Source organism: Sabethes cyaneus, chromosome 1 (assembly GCF_943734655.1).
Source record: "Sabethes cyaneus chromosome 1, idSabCyanKW18_F2, whole genome shotgun sequence".
In the NCBI taxonomy this organism is placed as follows: Eukaryota; Metazoa; Arthropoda; class Insecta; order Diptera; family Culicidae; genus Sabethes; species Sabethes cyaneus.
In genome coordinates, this window is record NC_071353.1 from 114,856,071 (window position 1) to 114,875,529 (window position 19,459).

At 43.2% G+C, this 19,459-nt stretch overlaps 1 protein-coding gene across 1 annotated transcript in view; it reads right to left on the reverse strand.

The window, feature by feature from the left end:
- Nucleotides 1–19,459, reverse strand: part of LOC128746134 (hemicentin-2) — a 145,191-nt gene that overhangs the window by 32,767 nt on the left and 92,965 nt on the right. The window contains exon 6 of the mRNA XM_053843183.1: nucleotides 19,323–19,423. Within this exon, the coding sequence (XP_053699158.1) occupies nucleotides 19,323–19,423 (101 nt within the window). The remainder of the gene's footprint in view (nucleotides 1–19,322; nucleotides 19,424–19,459) is intronic.

Consider the following 19,459-nt stretch of genomic DNA (forward strand, 5'->3'; position numbering starts at 1 on the left):
CTGGCCGGATGTTTGTTTGTTATTGCTTTAAAACTTTTTTCTCCCCTGGTGGTGCTAAAGCGCTCTCGGTTGTGAAGGTCACACATCTAATGATGTTGATTCGATTGCAGAAATTCCCGGTGCAGTGATGAAGTGCAGCCAAAAGAGCCATTGATTTGGATTTTCAAAGAACTGATTACCATAGTCCGTCATCCATTAGTGTTTTAGCGATGGAATTGCCTAGAGTCGTAACGTCAAAGCTTTCAAGTCTGCGTAGGTAGAGAGGTCGTTTGATTGAATGGATTTTAAGCTTTTCAAAAACTTGAAACCCGCGTTGAAAGGAAAGAAATGGATTTTGCAACAGATTTGTACTGGTTGGACCACCTATTTTTCCCGGATTTTAGAAAACATTCAAGGCGGGAGTTTTATTGTACTCTTTTAATTGTTACTTGCGTATAGTTCGGAATAACCAGCTGGCGTTCTGTGCAGTTCGATCCAGTTGAGTGTCGTACAAGGAAGCAATATTGGACCGCTATTGTTTCTGCTATTGCTAATCTACAACTATATTTATTGGTATTGTAATGCAAAAATCGGTGTCTGTTATTTGGTTGAACAAACTGGAAAACTACATTGTTTATGTTTGTTTAGATCCTGTTTAGCCCGCGTGCGTCGCCTCGCGTCTAATTGAGAGTAATTCGGAGGTAGCCTAACCTAACCTAACCTAATTTTCTGTCATTTCGATAAAAAAACATTATAATAATCTAGATTTATTAAAACAGAGAAAAAAACATTAGAATGAAAAAATGATTCTTGTCTATTTTTATTGTCAAACACTCACTTAGGCATGTCCATGATCCACAAAACCAACCGAGTTGCATCAAGTACACCAGACTCCATCCACTAATAAATTGCACGTTTTTCAACCAATTTGTACACCCTTGTTGCACGTGTATAATCAAGAAAACCCCATCGTCCAATGTGGGCAGCAGTACTTTCTTTGTTTCTCATTTTCAAGTAGAAAACAATGGGAAAACTTTTCCCTCTAGAAACCGTTTGCCCGCTCGGACACCAACCATAATGAAGTGAAAAGTGAAGTTTGACTAGGTACCTACGACGGTGCCAGCTCTTCTATCTAACCGCAAAGCATCAACGACAGCATTGGCACATCAAACTGGTTTTATAGCCAACTTTCAACTGTTTGTCGGTGGTTCTCACGTTCCTTCCAGTGTCGAGAAAAAAAATCAACTCCGAGCACAGCGCGAAAAAGTCGCAAAACTTCGACTCGAATGACACCTTCTCCGGAATATACACACAACTACATCCCTAGATGGTTTGAATTCTAGCTTTTCTTTTACCGATTCCTCCAAATAAACGAAGTCCTAAGCAAAGAGAACATATATTAGCATTTGAAGATTTCGTGTTTCTCCGGAACGTCTAGCCTCAAAACGAGCGCACATCCTTTATGTCGCACAGGTTACGAAAGTCCTGCTTTTCCAATTCAACTTTTCAACCGCTGCCGCTGCCGATGCTGGGTCTGGATTTAATATCCAGTTTTATTGTCGAGCACACTTAAACGCGACGACTTGACACCGAAACAAACCCGGCCGGCGGCGACGGTAGGGATTGACACCTTCCCGTGACGATCTACCTCCCACCCGACCCGTTCGGCGGATGACGGAATCGTTGAACTTTTTTCCCCACCCCGCACACAGTCTTGAAACTGCATGAAAATGCAAAGTTTTCTTCTCTGACTTTTTCAGTTTGAAACCGCGCTGGCATGGCATGGCATGGGTAGCGTTTTTAAATCTAAGTTATCGCACCAGCGGAGTATAAAACTGCCAGATTTAATCTTCCGTTGGAACTTCTCCTTAAGCCAGTTGACTGTCAGCCTCTGTTCGAGCAGAGTAGCATTTTTCCCTGTTACTTCATAGCTTCTGTAATGTTTATTCACAACCTGGAGGGCCGCGTGGTTCTGTGGGCTGGCGTTTTTCACACGTTTTATTACTGTCCTGACCTGCACGCAAACCTCGTAAATGTGAAGGAACGCCTGTTGTTAGGGGGGAATATAGCTCAGCTAAAATTTCGGAAAGAGAAAAGTAGACGTACTTTTCAATCTATATGGTTTATCCTATGTGCACTCTTTCATTATGTTTAAATGTGGCATAATCAGCAGTTAGGCCAACGAGATGAACAAAGGTTAATTTAGTAAATAAAAAAATACTATAGTGGATGGACCAACTATTTTACATCTCACAGTATCATTCACAACAGATGGATAGATATCTGGAGGCCGATCCGAAAAAGTTTAACGGTGTTTTTTAACGAAATTAAATAAACAAACAAACAGTATCTATAGATAAATAATAAATACTGCAAAAAATAATGACAGGGTTGAAAATCCTTATTGAAGACTGCCGTCGCATTTCCGGCACGCAAAGTAATTAACCTTTACGTCCCCGACATCAAAAATTAAGGTACTTTCAGTTACACTTGACCACTTTTCAGTTCTGGTAGAACCGACAACGGATGTTCCGAAGTGTGGGGCGTAAGCCAGCACTCTACAGGATAGTGTAAAAGTCATTATTAGTGACTACAAATAAAATGGATAACTTTTGCGCAGTCAATTAAGCAGATTTCTAGTTTTATTTCATCTGCTACTTATGACGTCAAAAAAAACCCCACGATCTGGAATATCTCCGGAAAAATGGAACCATAATTTATCAGCATATTTTTTCTTTAAAGGCTAATCTAATGTGATTCTTTTAAGATTAGTTGCATAAAAATCGATTGAAAATCAGTGAAGATAGAGCCAAAAGTGTAACTGACAGTACCTTCATTTTTGATGTCGGGGACGTAAAGGTTAAGGCCAGCATTGGTGCGGTCGAGATAGAAAGCATTTTGAAAATCTTAAATTTTTCTTAAATAACGCTACCACATCGTTTTTCGAATACATCATTGTGTGTAAAACCCGTACCTGATATGATATGTCACTACAGTTGAGTATTCAAAACCATCTAACAAAAGCGTACTTTCATTGAAAATTTTGCTGCGTCTTTTTTCTCTCTCTAGTGCGTTGGTTTGGTCTTAACCCTGCGGTATAAAGCGAATCCGTCAAAATTAAAATTAAAATAATGGAGTGGCATGGTCATCGTTAAAGCAACGTAGAGCAATATAATTATTTAATTTGCTGTTCTTGTTGGCAGACACAAGCTATTGATCAATCCCCCTAGCACTGGCGCTACTTCCTCTTTTACAGATTTTCAGAAAAAGTCATTTGTTGAAAAGTTTATTGACTAAGACTAATTAGAAAAGTAGGATAATGTTTTTGTTATTATCACTGGCATCACTGATCAGTTTGTTGACGTTGAGTGTGTTAACGACTTTAAAATAAACGGTATTTTTGCAGTGATATTGTACATTAAGTGCGGTTCAGAGTTGATTATACTCTTCGCTGTGTACGGTTTTGTGCCGGGTCTGTGGAACATCTCGTCATCGCGCTCACAGTTTATAGTGATCGTCTGTGGAATATCGTTTAATCATGCTTATTGTTTACATTTGCCGATTCCACTACATCGACCAACGTAGATCGTGTTAAGGTGTCTTACCGTCGCCCCGCTGTGTTCAAAGTATCTTGACTTAAGCTTCCGTTACTCGCGCCAACTTTTGTAACACGGATACTCGCGCGTTGTATTTTGTACAACACTCTTTATCTCGGAATATCTCGAAATCTTGGCTATATAGAAAGTTACTGTCTTCAGCAAAATTAATCAGTAGGTTAAGACCTTTCGGTTGGGGGATAGAATTTCATAAGTTTGTCACCAGGCGTACATTGTACGCCTTACCATTGCGGCCGTATACATGTTGTTGCATTCGAAAAGATCATTTTATCGTTCCTAAATGAGATAACATTCTATTGACTAGATTTTTTTCTAGCAGTTATCATGTTTTCTTAGATGTTTTTCACATAAAACATAGTATGATATCATTTCTGCTGTTGGCAGGTTAGAAAGTAGGGCTGATGCGGTGTTTTGATTCGCTTGGGCAAGAATGTTTAGGGAGTTACTCGCACAGTAATGACACATAGTGAGAAAATTTGAAACTTCCATTCATCAGCCTAGCGTTTTTGATCTATTATAATATTTTCTCAACAAGTCCTTACAAAAAAAAACAGATTCTGTAAATATAACACATTTAGAAAACTGATCCATATACTAAAGCCACGAAATTGTGAACTTTTCACACCTGCGGAATGATCATCAACTGCTGAATAACTTTACTGGATACAGAAACCAATTTCCCTTATGAAGAAACGAGAGAAAATTCCAGTAGCGACCAATTGCGGTACCACTCGTACGGCGCTTGCAGCATTTCTGCGATTTCGGTTTATGCTGGTCTATTTTTCTGAACAGTTTAAAGCATTGATGAATTTAAAAATTATGTCATTTTGTTCATTTTGTCATTGATTCGGATCACTACCTAGTGATGGTAAGGATACATCAAAAACTATCTGTTGTAAACAACATACGATACCAGCGCCTGCCACGGTATAATCTAGCGCGACTGAAGCAATCGGAGGTCGCCGAAAACTACGCGTTATCTCTCGAAACCGCGCTGCCGGAAGAGGGTGAGCTGGATGAAACCCCTCTTGAGGACTGTTGGAATGCCGTGAAAACAGCCATTAATAGCGTAGCGGAGAACGTCCTATGCCGTGTGGCACCGAATCGACGTAACGAATGGTTTGACGAGATATTGGCTGAGAACGCAGCGCGGGTACAAATGCTGCGTAGAGCCACCCGTCAGAATGTGGTGCGATACACACAGAAGCGGAGGCAGCAAACCCGACTCTTCAAGGGGAAGAAGCGCCACCAAGAAAAGAATGAGTGCGAAGAACTCGAACAGCTGTACCGCTTTCACGACACACGGAAGTTCTATCAGAGACTCAACGGATCTCGCAAAGGCTTCGTGCCGCGGACCGAAATGTGCAGAGATAAAGATGGAAGTATCTTGACTGACGACCGTGCGGTGATCGAAAGGTGGAAGCAGCACTACGATGAACACCTGAATGTCGTGCAGGCGGAAGACCATAATAACGGAGGAAGTGACCACGTTGGTGTAGCAAGCAACGAAGATGTGCCACCCCCATAGATAAGGGAAGTTAAACAAGACATCCAGCGGCTGAAGACCAACAAAGCAGCGGGAAAGGATGGCATTGGAGCGGAACTTATTAAAATGGGCCCGGACAAGTTGGCCGGCTGTCTGCGTCAACTGATTGTCAAGATTTGGGATACGGAACGACTATCGGAGGAGTGGAAAGACGGGGTTATCTGCCCTATCTACAAGAAAGGTGATAAGCTGGATTGTGAGAACTACCGAGCCATCACTATCCTGAATGCCGCCTACAAAGTGCTGTCCCATGTCATCTTTCATGAACTATTGCCAATAGCCAATAGATTTGTGGGAAGTTACCAGGCTTCATGCAGGGTCGGTCTACAACGGACCAAATCTTCACCCTGCGGCAGATCCTCCAGAAGTGCCGCGAATTCCGAATCCCCACGCGCCACCTGTTCATCGATTTCAAAGCCGCATATGATAGCGTAAACCGACAAGAGCTATGGAAAATTTTGGACGAAAACGGCTTTCCGGGTAAACTTACTAGACTTATCATGGCTACGATGGATGGGATCCAGTGCTGTGTGAGAATCTCGGGTTGATTGTCGGACCCATTCGAATCTCGCAGGGGACTTCGACAAGGAGATGGTCTTTCCTGCCTTCTATTCAACATTGCGCTTGAAGGTGTTATAAGACGAGCGGCGATCGAAATGCGGGGCTCGATTTTCAATAAATCCAGTCAATTTATCTGCTTTGCTGTCGGCAGAACATTTGAGGCGGTTGAAGAACAGTACACCAGACTAAAACGCGAAGCAGAGTATATTGGATTGAAGATAAATACGTCTAAAACGAAGTATATGCTGGCGGGCGGGACCGAGCGCGACAGGGCCCGCTTGCGCAGTACCAGGGTAATCGACGGAGATGAGTTCGAGGTAGTCGACGAGTTCGTATACCTTGGCTCACTGGCAACTGAGGACAACAATACCAGCCGTGAGATTAAAAGACGTATTGTCAGCGGAAGTCGGGCCTACTACGGACTCCATAAACACTTGCGGTCGAACAATTTGAGCCCCCGTACAAAGTGCACACTGTACAAAATGCTAATTAGACCGGTTGTCCTCGACGAGCGTGAAACGTGGACACTGCTAGAAGAGGACCTACGAGCACTCGGAGTTTTCGAACGGCGGGTGCTAAGAACCATCTTTGGCGAAGTGCAAGAGAACGGTGTATGGAAGCGAAGAATGAACCACGAGCTCGCGCGTCTCTACGGCGAACCAAGTGTTCAGAAAGTGGTTAAAGCTGGACGGATACGTTGGGCAGGAAATGTTACTAGAATGCCGGACAACTATCCTGCAAAAATGATTTTCGCATCAAATCCAGTAGGAACAAGACGAAGAGGGGCACAGCGAGTGAGGTGGCAAGACCAGGTGGAGCGAGATCTGGCGAGCACTGAGTGCCCGCGGAACTGGAGATCAGTTGCCATGGACCGAAACAGATGGAGAAATTATACTGCGCAGGCCTTGTCGTAAGACGTTAGGTCAATTAAGTAAGTAGGTAAGTCATTTTGTTCTTAATAAGTTTATTGAAGAATACGCATTGGTTTGACATCGATCTGTTACTTTAAAACAAAATGGTATTCAAAAATCTGGAAGTGTTGTACAAAATACAACAGCGCGAGTAACGGAAGGTTAAGGTGGTTCATCACCGCAAGGGGTTGCTCACCACGATCACTGCGCCAATCCATCCAAAGCGACTGGTGACACTATCAGCTGCATGGGCTTTTGCGAGTAGGTCACTCATGCGAAATGTGTACGATTGAACTCACCTGTAATAAAAGTGCTCAATGAGCGAAAAAATGTCTCTTTTGGATGTGCGACCAACGCGTCGAATTAATGAAATTGACTCGCTTCAAACAAGTTATATTGCCCGTCGGCTGTTTCTTCGATGTCTGCCAACCATGGTGAACCCATTAGTGATTTAAGGCAGGCCATCTTGGTTAACAGCAAGCAGATGAAGCAGCTTTCTAGGAAAGTGCAAGAGACTATGTCTATACCACTGGCCTCTAGAATTGCCGGTGGCAAACTTCCAATAAAACGTCGCCGTGATGAGCTCGTTAGGGAATTAACCTCTGAGGCCGTATTAAGGATAGCAATTAGCTGCAAACGAATGTGGTGTAAGTTATTTTTAGTTTCACTAGATTTTCGCGTAATAATTACGATAATTTCAACTACCTAGTATAGCGCAAGTACTACAATTAACTAGTTTTTGGATAGACTAATCTCAAGTTTTTAGTCTTGACCTTGAAATGCGGTCATACATATATATAAATAATTTTTGAAACGATGGTTCTACAATTGATGAAGGGACGGTAGGGGAAAGAAATAAAAATTTTTGGTGAAGGAGGGGAAGAGCGGAAAGGAAAGGGGGGGGGGGGGGGGATATTGGTAGCTACGCTTGACAAGTAGTCATTTTGACTCCTACCTTTTGTCCAATGCTGGAAGGTGCATGAGTCGAACCACCCCGAACACCCGCCAGGGCATGTGTTTCGCTGGTACTTGTACTCATGCACCTTCCAGCATTGGACAAAAGGTAGGCGTCATTCGTCAAAATGACTACTTGTCAAGTGTAGCTACCAATATCCCCCCCTTTCCTTTCCGCTCTTTCCCTCCTTCTCCAAAAATTTTCATTTCTTTCCCCTACCGTCCCTTCATCAATTGTAGAACCATAGTTTCAAAAAATATTAAAAGTTTTTGGATATTTCACGACGTAATTTAATAATTTGGTGGAAAGAAACATTAGATGTAAGAATAAACGCTTATCACTTCCTATGGCTTGCATGGTTCTCTATTGTTCTCCCTTGGCTACGTTTTACAACCTTCACACGTCCGTTCGTGCTATGGTCGATCCCTTCGACACCGACTGGCAGGGATGGCACCTCCTCAGAAGAAAAAAAGAGAAGAGAAAAATTCAAACTGTGCTCAGTCTTCAACGCGATTTATTCTGCTCCGTTTCATTTTAACTGTGCTCTTTCTTGCTGAACGCAGTTGTATGAGCAACCGCACACTGTGCTACTCATTGAGGAGAATGTTAATACACTTTGAATAAGTTGATGCGATGCGCTGACGTATGACAACTACGGGTAGTTTTAACATGGGTAGTGCGTTGAGAAAAAACGACGATTGTCAGTAGCATCAGAAAAATATTAATCCATTAATGCAGTTGAATCATGATTCTTACATTTAGTATATTCAGTTGAGTTTGGCTGCCCGTGAACGCAACTGAATCATATGGTTAGGCATGTCACAACGGCAACAGTGCGAAAAATGTTATTTAGATATGGCAACATTTGAATTCCCATACATATGCTTCTTGTCGCGTACCAACAGGAAAGTCCCATTATAAACAAAGGCAATTCTCCGCTAAGATTCAAAATATAACGACTTTTGATTGTCTTGACGCCTCTGAGTCTATAGCTGCTGTACGCGCACCGGTTGTTTTGTTTCCAGGTTTACTGCTGTAGCTACCGAGAGGACCGGGAGCAAAACCGAAAGTTGCTCATTTAAAGAGCGCATTAAGAAATTTTTCTGCACGTCAGTTTTTCTCATTGTGTTTAGTCTGTTTCTCATTGTGTGGATTTACTTCTCATTTCTGAAAGCAGTTCTGCTCATTGTGTGGAGCAAAAAAAGTTGCACTTTTTGCACAATGAGTGAGGAAATAACAAGCCTGCCGGCTGGATGTAGTCGCGTTGACGTTAGTTGAGCGTTAGTAGCAATAGGAGCATTGGGGTTCGGCGTGTTCCTGGACGTGGCGGGATCAACATTCCGTCCCGGAATGCGCCGATGGTCATACTGAGGCGTATGCTTACGGACGTCCACGTCCAGAACAGCGAGGTTACGACTGGACGCTCTTAAATGCCGCTGACGATATGAATTTGAATATGAATTGATATGAATCACGACGTCTCCTGTCTTAATGGGTGTCACTAGTTCAAGCCATTTGGTTCGGCGAGTGATCGATGGTAGATAGTCGCGTATCCATTGTTTCCAGAATGGGTTGGCCAAAGTTTTTGAGAGTCATCAGCAATTTCGAAGCATTGTAGGATTGTCGTCAATATGTACCCAGAGCTTCAATCTACTAGACGAGCCTAGCAAGTAGTCGTTTGGGGTGAGCACGGGTGACTCGTCATTTTCCAACAGTATACTGGTCAGTGGTTGCGATTTAATAATGCTCTTCACTTCTATCAGTGCGTTTTTCAGAATTTAGTTGGGCGATTCGACAGTAGCTTACTGAGATTCTTTTTAACTTATCCGCACGATGCTCCCACGCATTTTAACTTTTAACTTTTATCCGCACGATGCTCCCACGCTCCGCCCATATGCGGAGAAGCGTTTCATCAGGCGTTCTTTATCAAGACTTTCTTGAGCAGTCTTCAGCTCTTTACTAGCACCACGAAAATCAGTAATGAATCGGTACAGATTGTGAGTGGAATTTGCAAGTGTATGGCACGGATGGTCAGACAGGTTGCTATCAGCACCCAGCGTTTCTCGGTTTTACGGTTGGCGGAAACCAAGATCGGCGTCCACTCCCATATGTGTAAACAGATGAAAGACGGCCAGACGCGCTCTGAGTTGCATATGTATCGAAAAACGTATGCCGTGTTTCGTAGTATGGTTGTCCACTTTGAGAAGTTCTGCAAATCAATGACAAGTTCTGTCGCGGGAACGTGCGTTAACAGGTAGGCTTGCAGCTCAGTATCTGTCGCTCCATAGCGAGGAGTGGCTGGCCAATCTGCTTTACATTTCCGAAGAAACTTCAATTCTTGGAACCAGCGGCTGGAAGGATTGAGATCGGGATGGCATGGCCATTTAGTTCCTTCATCAGCTACGTTTTGTTTCGTCGGAACCCACCTCCACTGCCTTGCATCAGTAGTCTCCAGAATCTCGCTCAATCTGAATGTCACGAATATGGTGCACCAGCGATGATCAGAGTTTATCCAGCATAGAACTTCTCTGGAGTCGGTCCAGCAGTAGCGCTTTGATATCTTCGTAGATAGCGATTGGACAACGCTGTTTGATAAGCGAACTTCTAAGATGCTGGCTTGCAGCTGTGAACGTGGAATGGAGAGGAATTTTAACGAAGCAGTTCTCGTTTTTGTGCTAACAAGTGCGGTTTCTACCACGTCCCCTTCTTCGAAACAGAAGGACACAATCGCCGCAAAAGCCGCTCTCACTCGCGTCAACAAACGTGTGCATCTGGATTTTACTTTCTATGGACATAGATAGCCTATACCATCGGGGGATCTGAACGTTGGTCGCTTACGGCAGAACCTTCGACCACATCAGCTACTACTGGAACTGTAGCTCTTCGATTAGCGTATCTCATTCAACCGAGGTTCTCCTGATCTCCAGCAGTAGTACCTTCAAGAAAATGCGAAATGAAACCGAGCGATCCGAAGTACCTTACGTTTAGTGGGTTGCTGACGTCCCGACAACAGGCCCTGATAGTATCGTGGTGATATTTTGAAGATGAAGCAGTCTGGATTTTTGTTCTTCACAGCTTCTTTCTCCGTTTCTACGCTAGCAAGCATGTCGTCCACGTACTGTTTATTCACAATGACGTCGACGGCTTGTGGGCACTCGTGTTCAAACAGCCTTGCGTTGGTATTCATGACGTTTTGGGCAGTCACGGGTGAACAACACGCGCCAAATGTCTTCACTTGCATGATATATACATCTGACATATCTTTCGTCGATGTCTCTTTCCAGTGGAATAGCTGTAACCTCATCGATACCTGGTGAACATCTCTCGTAAGTCTCCACATTCTGCAACCCGAAACTCACGGAACTCGATTAGGACTGACTACAGAGATACCAGGTGGTCGGGTCCTTTCAGTAGAACTGAATTCAGGGAGATCCGTATTCGGAGCACCGTAGCTGCTGCGTCCCAAACTAGTCTTAGTCGACCCGTTTTTTAGGATTATACGCTGGAAACACTGTTAGATACCACTCACGCGGTCGACGAATCTTCGGTCAGCTTACGGATATAACCCTTTCAAACATATTCCATTTTTGCTCGTAGCGAGTTCACCAACATCTTGTCTTCTCCTCCAAACATTCCCAATTTTTAACGAACCATCACTTCATTGTCCGGAAGTCATACTTGAACAGAAGTCCCGTTTCGAAACGACCGTCTTTCGCGTTGCTACCGTTTCTAGGATTGCAATAGCACGCTGATCTTCTATGGAAAGTAGCTGCTTGTCAGGCTTCGAGATACCCATGCTATTGAGAGTGAAATAGGTTTACGTCGCTGCGTGTAGACTTTCGTCGGAAGCTCCGTTACACTCGTATACTTGGTATACGACATGGTAGCTGACGTGGCTGCCGAGGAGCTGATTCGACGAGCAGTTCCCGTACACGACCCATACTATACGGGTTTTAACGCACACTTAGAAAAAAGCACCGAATTCGGTAAAATTTTTTATGTTACCAAACGTTACTAAAGTTCAGTAAACGTCGATATGCACGATCGAAATTTTTACCGAACGTTCAGCTGTTTAGATTTCGGTTAAATTTACCGAACTGTTTAAGTGTGCGGGTTTAGAGGATTTTCCCTTCCGACTCTTGAAGGCGTGACCCAGTTGCGCGTTGTCCAGTCCAATTATGATTCGTGGACTGACTTCAGTGTAGGAGTCGACGGGAATCCCGGCCAGATGTTCATATCGATTTTACAGTTCGGATGCTACCACAGTTTGTGGTCGGACTTTCAACTACTGTATAGTCCCGACGACTGCTAGTCCTGCGCAAGTGAATGTTCCATGAGTGTGAGTTCGGACTCATCTTAGATGAACGCGTAAGTTTGAATCATCTTCAAAGGGTCATAGAGCATCACTGAAATAATCCGGAACAGTACATCGCTAGTCTGGACGTGATGAACGTTACAATTGGTGCAGGTAGCGGCTTTCACTTGGGAAGCCCTTCTGGACACATCAGTTTTCTCAGAGTGTAGCAAGGGGCGGTGAAGGTAGATACATCAGTTGATTCCACATTTTTTTTTTGCTGTCTGCAGGTGCCGTTGTGCTTGCGGAAACACTTACGACACAGTTTCACTTCACACGAATTACTGCCCACTTCAACTCGTAACTCAGTTCGGTAAAACGTTTAAAATTTTGGAAGAACTCGACAGCGATAGTGCGACAGACCTGGGCGATGAAGATTTGGAGAAAATGTCTACAGTTTCACAATGGGTCAAAGACACAGAACAAGTCGGAGCAGGACAGGACTCGGTAGTCGTAGCAGAAGAAGAATATGAGGTTCCAGCGTACCTACAGTACCGTTTAACCTTCCTAGTGCATTGGGGTCGTTTTCGACCCATCGGCATACTTACAAAGCTTCATACTCAGTAACGGTACGAGCTAGAGACTTGAAATTTTCTGACTTTTCCTAAGTTTGGAAAATTAGCATTGTGGGGGAGTTTCAGCTTTCAGCGACATCTAGAAGAGCCACAGCAAAAAAAGTTACATATTATGCATTAAGGGTCGAAAACGACCCAAGTTTTGAAATTGCTCTCATTCATCCATTTTCAATCCGAGTGTCGTTTTCTTTACCTCGTTTGAAAGATATGGCCAAAAACTAGCACCCAAGGTATGTTGGGGAATATTTGTTGATTGATGGCCACTTCTGCGTCGGTTCCGGATCACCCACTACCAGGTCCCGGGGAACATTTTTATATTTTGAGATAATTCATTTTGCGGCACATCAAATCACATTGGCTTGATAAAATAAGACTAGTGGAAGTACAATGGGGACATTTTGGACCCGAGTGGCCACTTCCCCATGGGTAACGGAAGATCCGGTACCAGGTTTTTGAGGCCATTTTTGAATTTTAGGATGATTTCTATTGCGGCACGTCAAATTTCGTCACATTGATAACATAAGACTATTGAAAGTATAATAAACACATGTTGAAGGCAAATGGCCACATCAGCATCGGGCCTGGAACATCCGGTACCCGGTTTTTGGGGACATATTTATATTTTAGGATAACTCATAATGCGACATATCAAATCACATCGGCTTGATAAAATAAGACTGATGGCAGTAAAACAATGTCATTTAGAAACCAAATGGCCACTTTACCATCGGTACTGGGTCATCCGGTACCAGTTTCGGGGGACATTTTTGGCTTTTGAGATAATTCACCATGCGGCACCACAAATCACATCGCGTTGATAAAATAACAACAATGGAAGTATAATGGGGCGTCAGTCGCATATAATCCGGTATCCGGTATTTATAATGAACCGTAAAACGGGGTAACTCGGGGCAGATGAATTACCCTGTAATCCAAAAATGTCCCCAAAACCCGGATACCGGATAGTCCGGAACCGATGGTGAAATGGTAATTTTGGCTCCAAAAATTTTCCATTGTACTTCCATTAGTGTTATTTCATCAAGGCAATGTGATTTGATGTGGCGCATGATGAATTATCCTATCCAAAAATGTTCTCATAAACCGTGTACCCGATGTTCCGGAACCGATGATGAAATAGCCATTTGTCTTCAAATGGTCCCCATAGCTCTTGTAACTGTTTTATTTGATCAAGGCATTGTGATTTGATGTGCCGCAAGATGAATTATTTCATAATCCAAAAATATCCCGCGGAACCAGGTACCGGATGTTCCGGAACCGATGGTAAAATGGCCATTTGGCTTCTAAATGACCTTATTTTATTTTCATCAGTCTTATTTAATCAAGCCGATGTGATTTGATGTGTCGCAAGATGGGTTATCCTAAAATGCAAAAATGGCCCCAAAACCCGGGTACCGGATGTTCCGGGACCAATGCTGATGTAGCCATTTGCCTTCAAAATGTCTTTATTATACTTTCAATAGTCTTACGTTATCAAGCTGATATAATTTGACGTGTCGCAAGATAAATCATCCTAAAATTTAAAATTGTCCTCAAAAACCGGGTACCGGATGTTCCAGAACCAATGAGGAAATGGCCGCTTGGGTCCAAAATGTTCCCATTGCACTTCCATTAATCTTATTTTATCAAGCCAATGTGATTTGATGTGCCGCAAAATGAATTATCTCAAAATATAAAAATGTTCCCCGGGATCTGGTAGTGGGTGTTCCGGAACCGACGCAGAAGTGGCCATCAGTCAACAAATATTCCCCAACATACCTTGGGTGCTAGTTTTTGGCCATATCTTTCAAACGAGGTAAAGAAAACGACACTCGGATTGAAAATGGATGAATGAGAGCAATTTCAAAACTTGGGTCGTTTTCGACCCTTAATGCATAATATGTAACTTTTTTCTAATGCATTAGGAAGGTTAAAGTACCTAGTGTAGCGCAAGTACTCAACTAATTATTTTAGGATATTTCACCACGTAATTTAATAATTTGAAGCAAAGAAATAGTAGATGTAAGAATAAACGGTTATCACTTCCTATCGTTTGTATGGTTCTCTCCCCAGTAAACCATTTCGTTTGTATATCTCGTTTGCAGCTAAGAAATACGCCATCATATATGAACGAAAAGGTTATATTTCACGCAAGATAAAAGCATATATAGAAAGTATAGGCGATATACGTGCGAAAATTTTGGCAATTATTTGTAATTCTATCTTGCATTTTATACAGCGGCTTTTATAACACGCAACTTAATACTCCTTGTTAGCGTGAGGTCCAAAAAGCGCGCGGAATATCGATGACCGACGCGGACGAACTGTCGGAAAAGACTTTCGGATAAACGGGGCGAATAGAAGAAACACGTGTTACTTCTATCGAATCAAGGTAACTTCTAAATTTATTTTGTGAATATAGATTGGCTTTATAACGATCGTAGAACAAATAACAATAGCCAAAAGTTATTAAAAGGAGCTATACTAGCGATTCTAACGCCAGATCACTTCTTTGTTGCTTAACACCGTCCGTGTCGCTTGCCTTTATGACGAGTAGGGTAGCGGCTCCTATTTTCGCGCCAACACTCCTGAATATATGATTAAGATGTAATGAAATATTGCAATCATTTATACTGTTTTATAATTCACAGTCATGAGTTGTTTATGAGGACACGCACGACTGCAAAACAACTTAATGTTCACTTTGTTTTGACAAACTCTAATTCCAATGCAAAATTGACATGAAAACGATTTAATGTGAACTTTCTATTACGATCTTGTGTTATCTGGGTCTTGTTCTCCCTTGTTTACGTTGGCCACGTTTTACAACCTTCGCGCGGCCGTTCGTGCTATCGACGATCTCGTCGGCAGTGACTGGGGGCGACGTGTGAGCGTTAGCAGCAATAGCAGAATTGGGGCTCGGCGTGTTCCTGGGCGTTTAATAACCCCGTAATTAATTAGACTAGATTTATAACCCCGTAATAGTTCCCGATCGTACAGCCAATTTTATACCACTTTGGACTGCACGAAAAAGTAGTATCCGATGGTGATTACGGAGAGAGACGGAGAATGAGAGGAAGAGGTAGAGATGCGAGAGGAGAAGAGAAACAAGTCTGTTCGGGTTGATCGACTGAAGGAAAGATCGGCTCGTGACAGTCGGACGAAAGCCGTAATCACGTACGGAGGGGCTAGCTAATTCCCCGTCGAGTGTTGAAAAATATCTTGCGAAGTGTAGTTTAGCGAATCCGTCACGAAGCCTAGAAGAGTGGACGGTTGCACGAGTGGTGATATAGGCCTTGAAGAGCAATCATTCGAGCGCCTCGGAGTCTCTCCTTCTTGTCGCACCAAGTAGCTGAGTTCAGAGTGATACCAGCGTCGTTCGGGAATAAAGTCCAGCACGTAGTGTCCATTCTAGTAGTTTAGGCGGAAACCACATACCACTCAAAGAAACCTGTGGAGTGTCGAGCACGTGGACATTGTGATTAATTACTCCGGCCACACTTGGCACCGTACGGTGCGTCATAAGAGTCCTGTCAACGTCCGGAGCGAGCCTACAGTCATCTATAGTCATCACGGTCTCTTCAGGTACGTTCGTCTCTTCTCCCTGCGTTTGCCAGTCATCAATGGGCTCCAACATGTGACATCAGTAGCTGCATCGATGGAATGGAGAAATAAATCTGCATGCATGAACCCCGGGGTTCGCCAAAAATTTAGTACGCTCTAGAAAGGTATAGGAAATTCCGCCAGGGGGTTCGCGAACCAAAAAAGGTTGGGAACCGCTGGTTTACAGTAAGTTGCTGCAACGCTCCTACGCTTCCGCAGCTTGTGCCGCAGTTTTAGATGGTTTCTGTTTCCACGGCCTGACACAAACTGATTCAGTGCTAAACAGAAATATTCGCTTGTTAGAGCTGATACTTGCCAACGATTCCGCCATACAACTTTGCTCGATTACTGAGGCGGCGGAACCTATCATCACGCTCGATGCCGATCACCCCGCTCTTGATGTTACTATCAAGGGATTATATCGTTGTACTCCAGCTCTAAAGTGCTCGAGATAATCGTGAATGACGCTGACAACACTACATTTTTTCAGACTAGCATGGACTTTTTCCAAAACGTTCAGTCTCTACGATTTTGCCTCGTAACATGAATGAAGGAGTGCAAATTGACGCTGTGTACACGGATCTGAAGGCAGCGTTGGATCGGATAGATCCCGGTATCCTCCTTGCAAGACTTGAGAAGCTGGGAGTTTCCGCACCGCTTTGCAAGTGGCTACAATCGTATCTAGCACACCGTGTAGGCTGAGTGTGAAGATCGGGTTCGAGTTTTCCGACTCGTTTTGCAACATCTCTAGCGTACCACAGGGGAGTAACCTAGGACCACTGCTCTTTTCTCTTCGGTAAATGAACTATTAGCTCTCCGGCCGAAAAAAACTGCTTTCTCCAGCTACAGGGGCGTGGTACTGCTAGTACCATAGCTACAGGGGCGTGGTTAAGGAGGGTGTCGAGACGGCTGGAAAATTAGTGCCCGAGTGAAGTGGAAACGAAAACTATATAAGTATAGGACAAGTATTACTAAGTATCTGCGTAGGAGTAAGTAACTCTGGATTTTATCAACTACTTTAGCAGTAACAATCAAAATGCGTTATTCTTGAATGAAAGAAGATTTTTCGGGTATAAATGCAATGCACTCGGCACCTACAACCTATAGCAATGATGCACTTTTTTTTCTAGAAAATGTCCCAACTTTTTTTTCCTGTATGGACTCATCACTGCGACCAGTATCGTTAATCTATTGTGATATCGCCCGGGTGTTTGCTGTATAACCCGCACTGCATTTATTTTTGCTATAATCGCTATTGATTGAGCGATATGCTTATTAAATTTTATGCGTGCTTGTGTGCAATTGGGTCCCCTTCCTTCGATACTTTTCTCTACTTTACCCACCTCGTTCCACATGACAGCGCGCAGTCCCCAATTATAGTCCCCCCCCCTCGCTATCCCTGGCGTGGCAAAGCCAGTGCATTTTACTATAAGGGTCTCATTTTTGCACTGTCAATAGGCCATATCAGGATAATATAGAATTCAGCATGAAGGAAGGGTGATGAGGGACCTGCGAAATAAACCCATACTAAAGTCACTTTGACATCGAATGGCCTGATTCTACTAAGATATAAACCTTTGACCATTCGCTTGTCAAAACAGACTCGGTAACCTTGCGGCTACAAAGCCTCCCGTGTCCCAACTTAGTTTTGACCAATGAATAATCAACTGTTTGTCATTCCTCGCTGTGCCAGCCCCAGAGCAGCCAGTAACGACGGTCGCCCGTCTTCCCGCCACGGCTTTGGCTGGTGGCTGGAATATCCATGTCGAATAACGAGCGGACGTGAGCAGATTCGTTGTGTGGCAGCTCTCTGTGTTGTTAAACTACGGTGTAGTTTTCTAGCTGTAGGTGCCGGTTCGCACCGGATTCGTAGTACTCTGGGGCTTCGTGCTGAAAGCGCACAGGATGAGCTTTTGTATATTTATAAATATTTTCAGCAGGGAAAAAGTTGTTTTTTAATAATTGACCGAATCCGCTTGTCTAACAGCTCTTTTTTCCTGTATATTTTACTCTACGTTTGATACTTTTACATACATAGAATAATAAATTCGATCATTTTGCTGCCCGAGAGCCGGGAATCTGGGTCAAGCGTGACTGCGGCAATATTGAAAGTAGACACGTTTTCCTGCATTAATTGCACGCTCTAAATTCGTTTACCCGAATGGGACGAGCATTTAGATGAGCATTAGATTGTTTGTAGTTCTATTGTTTTTTGTTGTTGTGGTGTTGTTTTATGTAATTTGCGAGATAGGGAATGTTTAAAACAATTATAATTTATGAGTTATTACAAGGGAATACTTCGAAAAGTTGAACCACAAAAGATGGAAGATGGATTCAAATAAGTTGAAAATATAATAGAAAATATTTGCCCTCCGTAAAATAGTGATATTTCTGTTGAGCATATTTTCTTGCTTATGGAAAAGCGGTCGGGGGTTTGTCGAAAGGTGAAATCTTTTTTTTTATTTGAAATCCAATCATCATTCTCTCAACTTCATTGCCTTCAGCACTAGTTTACGAGGTCTCATATTTCAAACTTAGCATAGTTTCGCCGTGCAGCGGTACCTACTTGCTTACAAATGAAACTGGCCAAGAGAGCGGCCGGAGCCGCTGCCGTTGTCATATTCGTTTTTATTTTCATTTATCATAAAACGAAACAACAACAACAGCAGCGACTTGAACTACGATGACCGGAGTTTCGTAGCATAGCTGGATATTAAATTTTTGAGAGCCATCTATATCTAGGTACAGACAACGAGAGTACGTGCTCTTCGAGGCAGCCAGGGAAAGCCATAATTTCCAGTACCGACCGGCGGAGGCCGAGTCAGAGAAGGAAACCGAGTTGAAAAATTATATGTTTTCAGCCATTCATGAGAGCCCTCGCCATCCGTAGCGTGTTTGCTAATATGAGACGAAGGCGTTTGGGGCAGTAAGATATACACTGTTATAAATATTTTCGAAAAAAGCATTTACATTTAATGTTTTCAAAATTAGTTGAATGTTAAAAACTGTTACAGAATATATTTGGGTGAAAAATTCTAAAAAACTTGAATAGAATTTTAATGATTTTTACAATTTAATTCGTATCTCAGGAGCGCCAATTCAAGGAAGTTCGCCAATTCAAAAACCCTCACTGCTTTTTCACGGTGCAGCGCATAACACTTCGGGTGTTAACGGCCGACGAGCCATCAGCCGGCTACGCGCGAGTTGCTTCACTCAGCACTTACCTACAGGTGAGCTTTACGGAGCTTCCCTCGGGTACGATCACGTCCGACGAGGTGTCTTCTGGGATGAAATCCGGCGGAATTACCACGTCCAGATAGCCAAGCTGCATGGAGAGCATGGAAAAGGTGAAAGAAACAAG